This window comes from Leuresthes tenuis, unplaced genomic scaffold (assembly GCF_036924035.1).
Source record: "Leuresthes tenuis unplaced genomic scaffold, fLeuTen1.0.hap1 SCAF_14, whole genome shotgun sequence".
NCBI lineage: Eukaryota > Metazoa > Chordata > Actinopteri > Atheriniformes > Atherinopsidae > Leuresthes > Leuresthes tenuis.
This window is the reverse complement of record NW_027325368.1, coordinates 14,802,161-14,810,166: the sequence shown is the minus strand read 5'-3', so window position 1 is coordinate 14,810,166 and position 8,006 is coordinate 14,802,161. Positions and strand designations below refer to the sequence as shown.

Below are 8,006 nucleotides of genomic sequence, written 5' to 3'. Positions count from 1 at the left end.
TTCCATTCATCCATCACGCGTGCGTCCTGTCGGAGCTGTTTACCAAGCGACTGCGGATGCATGGGGTCCCCGATGAGACGAAAAACAACCAACAATCAGTTGTTTTCTTGAACAAAACCCGCAGGTTGCTTTATCTTCTTGGCAGCACGGGACGGAGAGGAGGGGGAGAGGAGGGGGAGAGGAGAAGGAGGAGGAGGTAGACTAGATGACACCGCCTTGCGTTGATGACGCTCACCATCGGGAGACATTTGGACAGCCTTCAGCCTATGTAACCCATATACCGAGCAACAAATGGTGCGCCTGAGCCGGAGATGTAATCCTGGAGTTTGGAAGATGTTTCCGCCGTCTGTGGGCCATTGATGCTCAACTGCAGACTCCGCAGCTGGAGGACAAACCACCCTGTTGATCGGATTGGAGACAATTAAGCGCATTATCATGAGCCTCCGCGGTCCGACTTCCAGGTAGGTACCGAGAGAGAGTCGCTGTGAAGGAAATAATTAGAGGCACACGAGCATCGTCAGAGCTGTGGAGGTGCTGATAAAGGGCACGGAATTTTGGTATTTCCGTGGTGTTTATTTGATGCAGGTATGGAGCTATTGGTATGCAGATTAAGACTTCAGAGATTTCCAGGAGATCTGCTGCTGCTGCATCCGCGCCTCTTGTGTCCTTTTTTCCTCCATAATTGCAGGCTACAGATTTGGTCTCATCAATGGCGGGGGGTTGAGGGAGGGGGGTGTTATTCAGTCGTCAGCGTGTCGCTTCTGTCGCTTGAATGCACCATTTCAAGAGGAGAAAAAAACCGCTTCTCAGCACTGCAGCTTCCTCCATTCACACAGAGCTGCAGGCTGACTTGACTTCACTCGATTCCACTTGTTGGTCATATAAGTCACAATCACAGTCTCTGGAGGTGCCAGACGAGACATCACCCCTGTTAGAGAGCCCATGTTTAGTCAATAAGTCACACTCATGTGTTTGTCTGCAGGGAGAGGACAAAATGATCCAAACAGCTCATGGGAAAAAAATACATGTAGCAACTTCACCGCAATAAGATGGTTTGTTTGGATTAAGAATATGCATTTATCAGATTCAGTGGAGGACTTTAAACCAAGGTGAAATATGAGTTTTTAAGAACGACAGCATCACAGTAACAGCTCCAAAGTGGCCACATCATGTCAGTGTCTGTTATTACTCTGTCCTTTAATTGTCCTATAATAGTAAAGGCGTGAAAAAGGGTAAAAATTCATCAGCAAATATATTAAAACCCACAAAAGCAGAATTTACAATAATAATTTACAATCCCCATAATCTGAAATTGCAGAATGAAAGATATTTTTATTGACTGCCTTCAACCATCAATTGCTTGAATAAAAAACACTGGTTACATTTCCATCTTTTTTTTTTGCCTTATGACCTGATTAATTAAACGCAGCAACAGAATAACAGCGACAACAAACTGAAATCAAATGACCCACATAAGCCCAGGACCTTCCTGTGGATCCCAAGAGAAATCTTGGGTCAAGAGGGATTTTGTTAACTAAATTTATTTTACATTTATTCTTGGAGAGAGAAGGTCACTGGAACACAAATAGACTAAACTTAATCACAAATACAGAAAAAAAAACATTTCCACAGAGATCACAAAATGATTCCAAGGACACAAGTGATTAACACAAAGAAACACCTCATTTGTCAGAAGAAGAAGAAAATGACTCTAATGAGACAAGTCATGTCCAAACAGAGACACAAGATGACACACGCAATAAGACATGTAAATATAACAATGAGGCATGAAACAACTATTTAAATACAAAATGAGCAGTATGAAAGTAAAATTATTAAAAAAGGACCAAAAATTAATTGACTAGAAAAAAACATTGGCACAAAGTAATGAGTTTGAAACACAAAATCACCAAAAGAATTAACAAAACACGAAATATATATATATATATAAAGATGAGACACTCCAAATGAAATATGACAGAGGAACAAAATGGCCACAAAGGCACAAATACAGCAAAACAACTAAAATGATGCAAAATTACTGCAAAGAGATGAATAACTAAAACTCAGTGGAAATGAAACACAACCAGTGAAAGAAAAAACAAAACAGCAACAAAAACCGCTGTGCTGTGTTAGGAAGGCTTTAACATGTTTATGGTTAATGGTGCACAACACTGTTCTTCAGCAATTTTGTACATGCATATTCTTTCAGACATAGGACATATGTTCACTTTCAGGCAAGACAAATTTAAATGGACGGAAGGAATCACTGTTATACAGCACAAATTCTGTTTATTTGCATGTGACCTACTAAAATCCTAATTTCTAGCAGTGACTGCAGTGGTACATGAAGGTGGAGGCAGATGTCCATTTATCAGGTTTATTGTCTTTATGTTATTGAGGAGGTTAGCTGTCCGCGGTGCTGAAATCTGCATGCCTGAATCTCAATAGGGAGCCTTTCAGAGCGTTCACACGCTGAGCATGTGTTTATCAGCGTTCAGCAGAGTGACGTCTCACAGGTGTGTTGTGAAGTTCAGCCTCTCCTCTGTGGAGCAATGACTGTCACATGGGCTAGAAAAGCTGTTTGCACCTTCATATCACCCCCCTCCCAGTGTCACTGACACACATTTACTGTCTTGCTTGACTTTAATATAAGCTTTTAACCACTGTCAGAGGCTTTTTCTTTCTTAGCTTCTTTGGGAGTCAATCTGCTTAAGAATATCTGTCAAGTCATGCGCGTGTGCTCAGGCAACATCTTTCGTGCTTGTTTAAAGTCACCCCCTCCCAAAAAAAAAAAGAAAATAAGGCATATTCCCAGATCTGTCTTCAGCAGCTGTAGCCACAGATTTGGCTAACCTATTTGATCTGCTCGGTCACGTGTTTGTTTTGGGCATGGAGTTCATTAGGTAGCGCTATCACTCTTAATCAGCAGCTTTGTGATGAGCAGGCCTGGCTGGAGCTGCTTACCCAGGGCTGGTCACATGCTATGTGTTTGCCCACTCAAATGGGGATTGTCACTATTGCCCTCGCCACCCTCCACCCCAACCATTGAAACTGGTTTCACCGGCTTACTGTGGCTTTAGAAGCATCTGTGCAGTAAATTTAGGGCATAGCTGTCTGCTTGTCTGCCCTGTGCTTTAAACCAATACACTCAAGCTGTGATGTTTAGTTGTGCCGGTTTACTGCACTGTGACACCATCTCCTCATGTCCACAATGCGGCTGAGCATTAGGAGCGATGAAAGAATGGAGAGACCGAGAGAGGAAGAGGTAGGAAAAAGATTTTTTTTCAAATTTAAACTTGAGGTGAAGCGTTTCTCTTGACAAGGAGTCCATGTCTGCGGTTTGTTTAGTGTTTTTCCTGTGCCTAATTTAAAAAAAAGATCTTTGATGCGATTTGAACGTCTCTCTCATAAAACTGTGCAGTGTAGGCAGTATAAACGTTTACCATTTTACAAGATGTGACATATGAATTAAGACAAAGCTGTGTATTTTTGTGTATTAGCCAAAACAAACAAACAAACACATTGAATAAATCTAAGATCTCATGTCTTGCAGGTGAAATTTGAGGAGACTGAAATGATTCCGAAGTCAGGAAAATCTCCAGCAGACTCAAGGAAAAGTGTCGGCATCCATGAGTTTGCAGCACTCGCCAGATCCTCCTTAAATGGTGAAATGGCCTTTTTGATTTTTGTGTTGCTGCACTATGACTTCAAACGTCAGACTCTGACCTTTACTTCTCCGTGTCCAGGGATCTCTCAGGCAGTGAGGGATCATGTGACAAAGCCCACTTCGCTGGCTCAGGGCCGGGTCGCCCACCTCATTGAGTGGAAGGGTTGGCCAAAACCTGCAGCTCCTCCACCAGGCGCCCAGTCCCACTTCAACTCCTACTGCCATCTGACTGAAGGGGAGAAGGAGGCTCGGTTTGCTGCAGGTATTTGTGGTTTTACTGTTTAAGATAATGTGAGGCTAAACTCACATTATTTGTTTGTTTTTTTAAGTCACATGTGTTGGCATGTTCATCCTCTTAGCACGATTTAACCACAGCATCATCTCGTGACCGGCGCCCACCTTCTGTCATGCACCTAATCCCCTCAAACTCCCCTGTCAGCAATAAGCTCCGCCCACCGTGGCGTCTCTCGGGTGACGGCTTGTCTTGGCAGCAGATGGTGGCCTATTAGACGTTCTCCCACAGCACTTCACTGTCCACCAACGGTAAAGCAGTCCCTGTTGTCTTGCTGTGACTCATCCTCTTTGGCTCCGGTGACATTGTTGTGGTTTGATGAGGAGATAGAGCGAGAGGGAGGAAAGTATGGTGCAGGTCGAGCGTACATCATATGAATTATAAAGTCTTATGTCTTTCCACAAGCTAATCCATACAGCAAAATACCAAAAATAGTCTTGCTGTGTACGTTGTTTTTTTTGTAAAAGAAAAAAGAAGCGTGTGGACTAGAACAGTTTTTTTTCATTGAAGGGCAACTGACTGTTTTAGTCCTTTTCAAAGTGAAAACACCTGCTGAATCCATGTGATTTTTAAACAAACAAAAAAATGCTTTTTGACAGTTTGTACGTTTTATTGATTTATTATGTTGGATTTTTATATATTGATAAAATGATCCGCACATTATGAAACTCTCTTTAGTCTCACTTCAGAAAATGTCTCACATAGATTAAATGTTTTGTAAAAAAATGAGAAAATAAACCGAAAGGAGAGGTTGTCTAAGACAGGGAGTCTATTACTTTAGCCTTGTGTAAATAGAGATTTACATAAAGATAAATACACCAGACCTCACCGGTAGCACTCAGTCATTTCCTTCACATGTGAGATGTTGAAAGATGAACCTGAGAAACTAATTGATGAAAACACAGAACTTGGAATGGCATTAATAATAATAGTTCATTTCTTTAAGTTATTCATATATAACCTGACAGAGCAGATGGTTGCTTCATAGAGCCATCTGGGAAGTTTTCCTTGGAAAGTGTTTGGAAAAGAAGCGGGGACTTAAAAAAAGTCTTTGGCAGACTATTGGATGAATCATCTGTCAAGTGAAATCACTGATTACGTTCCGCGAATGAGATCACAGGAACAAAGCCAGTTTACAGAATTAAACTCCTGTTGCGGTCATTTGGGAGAAGGTCAAAGAGTTTTTACATTTTTCAAAGGTTTTTCGTTTCAAAAGTTTTTCAAATTGAATAAAGAAAATGACCTTAACAGCTACCATTGTTGACTGTTGTTACACTTAGATGCCCTCACTGTCATCCATATAGGGCACTGAAACAACTATACCTGGGCCACATACGCAGCTTAAAGCCTCAAGATCTCACTAAGCTCATAAGAATCCAGTTAATACCAGTAAGACAGTTAATTGTTTGGCTAAAGTGTCCTTGTGCAGCCTTTCATCGTTCTAAGCTATCAAGCATGAGGTGTATTTAAAAGGACGAAAACACTATGATATCACCCGCTGATTTGTTAATTACCATTTAGATGCCTCCCGTTGTGCATTTGGTTGTAGCCATTTTGTGTTTTTTGGGGCCAGAAATCACCTCACTTGGATGAGAAGGAGGAGTGTTAAGTCTATTGCAAAGACTGAGGCTTGTTGTATACGTGACCTTTACACTTTTATCAGGCCCGACAGTGACAAAGATGTAGTCATGTCTGTATTCTTAATGATATATTATTCTCAAATAACAATGTCCGTGGCTCATCTAGCACTTAAAAGTGTTTATTAATTTCCATCAAATGCAGTACTATTTTTATTCTAAATGTGTTAAACTATGCCTGTCAGAACAGACTGGGGGATTTTAGAGTACACTGATAACCCTTGTTTCTGTCTTTTCTGTCTAGAAGACTGTAGACATGTCTGAGCTATTAGTGCTCACTAGGTTGTTTCATTGGAATTCTTAGTGGAGCATGTTAAATACATGTTTGAATTGAATTGAATTGAATTCAGTAATACTTTCTGAAATTATGTTCCTGCAGTATAAATTATTCTTAAAAATATGCTTCTGTTATAGGTAGATAACAAAGTAAACCAACTGAAAACGACCTGAAAAATGTTGCAGAGAGAGGTGTGGTAGAAATCTTCAGAGACTGATATAATTGGATTGGGATATTTTTGTAGCTTGGTAACAACTTAGCTGATGACGTCACACACAGTTGAACTCTCTCAGTAGATAGAAACTCATAAACAACAGTTAATTATCTCTCTGTCTGCAGGTTAGTCTTAAAGCTGAGTGTAAAGAGCTGTTCCTGCAGCTAAGTCTAAGTGAAAAAAATATTGCCTTCCTAATATTCCTGCTGGGTCCTTGTCAGCACACCAAGCTTGTCCATTTTATCTGCCAGTGATTGCACACTTCCCATGATGATCAAGGGAAGAAATGGTTTGAACTGAAAAAAGTCATGGCTCACAATTAAGTGCGTGCATCCGGAGTGACCAGATATCACGACCTGTCTACTCCACAGGGCTTATCAGTCACTCTCATTGGCTCCCAGGCTTGTCAGTCAAGCTAATCACACCCTGAAAAATACATCTATTTGGGCCCCAGTTTCTAATTGATTATGGAATTATTTAAAAAATATTACATACTGATCAGGTGTGACCTTATCTAAACACATCTTCTAATTGTGGAAAAATGGACCGACTTAGTATGTCATTAGGGAACATTCAGAACACCTGTGTTCCTTATAGGTGTGGCTGAGCAGTTTGCCATTGCTGAGGCCAAACTGCGTGCCTGGGCGTCTTTGGATGATGATGAGGAGGAAGACTTCAATGATGAAGACTTCCATGCCAACGGACAGACTCACACTTTGTCCAGCCAGAGCTCAGGTATCTCCATCTTCACCATTTTTTTCATTTCAAGTCATGATGGTTGTCATTCTCATGCATCCTCATTGACACAGCCCCTCATTTTCGCACCCCCAATCCATTAAAATATCCATATCCAGGTATTCTGACTCTTTACTCCTCCTTCAGACGCCGCCACATCCAGTCATAACAACGGAGAGCCATGCCAGCCTGATTCTCAAGGTGGCGAGGCACCGCCCTCTGACTGTAGCATGGGCTCCCACAACAGCAGTCTCTGTGATAGGCCTACAACTCACAATGACCTACATTCATCCCAGACGGGCTCGCCTACTTTACCCGCTGACTGCATGAGTCCGTTCCTGGAGGAGGAGGAGGAGAGGCTTGAGGAGCACCTGGCTCCTTTGCAGGAGCAGCACAGTGAGGTCTGCATCCACAACAAGCCAGAGTGGAGGCCTCGGGGGAGGAGCAGCAGGTACGACTCCTGCTACTCCACCTCTCACTCCGAGTCTCCTGGAGAGGAAGACGAGGAGGACGAGGAGGAGGACGGCAGCGTGTTTCATGAGGTCCGGGTTTGGCACTGCAGCCCAAGGAGCTTCTTCTCTGACCGGGCATCCTCTGGAGTGGCGTCATTTGACGAAGAAGAGGAAAGAGAAGAGACAGACGAAGGGGAAGAGAAAGAGAAGAAGGAGGAGAAGGAGGAGAAGGAGTATTTGATGTGATGTGTCGTCCATCTTTATGTCCTCTTTGAGTCTGTGTTGGTTCTGATATGACATAATCTATTCAGCTTACGTCGTAAACCTCTCTCTTCCTCTTCCTCTTCCTCATCTCTGCTCTGCTTGCAGCCTTCTGTCCCTCATCCCTCAAGCCCTTCACTGATCTCATCCCGCTGTAAATTGCTGCCCTAAACAGTATACATGTCGGAGAGTTCATCCAGAATGTAATGCTGTTGTTCAAACTGAGATTTGTACATTTTCGTGAAGAGTCATGTGTTGCTACTGAGTTGGTTTTCTATGGATATTTTGTAGTGTTGTTTCTTTTCCGGGTCATGCTGTATCATGTGGGTTTGATATGGAAAGCCTGAATGTCCTGCATCTATAAATATGATTTTTTTAAACAACATTCTGTGTTTTGTAGGTTTTTTTTGCACGAACAAACCAAAACGTTAACACGGAAGCAAGAAACACAAATTCACACTGATCTTT

General features: G+C 42.2%; 1 protein-coding gene across 1 annotated transcript; it reads left to right on the top strand.

The window, feature by feature from the left end:
- The first annotated feature begins 167 nt into the window (after positions 1-167).
- Positions 168-7,921, top strand: fam131aa (family with sequence similarity 131 member Aa). The gene is made up of 5 exons (XM_072364413.1): positions 168-461; positions 3,557-3,668; positions 3,750-3,932; positions 6,688-6,825; positions 6,973-7,921. Exons 2-5 carry the CDS (start codon positions 3,578-3,580, stop codon positions 7,521-7,523), a joined length of 963 nt encoding a protein of 320 aa, XP_072220514.1. The 5' UTR covers positions 168-461; positions 3,557-3,577; the 3' UTR covers positions 7,524-7,921.
- Positions 7,922-8,006: the final 85 nt, after the last annotated feature.

Coding starts and splice junctions, on each gene's coding strand:
- fam131aa (XM_072364413.1), top strand. CDS start 3,578: ATGATTCCGAAGTCAGGAAAATCTCCAGCAGACTCAAGGAAAAGTGTC. Junction 3,669..3,749: donor CGCCAGATCCTCCTTAAATG/GTGAAATGGCCT, acceptor CTCCGTGTCCAG/GGATCTCTCAGGCAGTGAGG. Junction 6,826..6,972: donor TTTGTCCAGCCAGAGCTCAG/GTATCTCCATCT, acceptor CTCCTCCTTCAG/ACGCCGCCACATCCAGTCAT.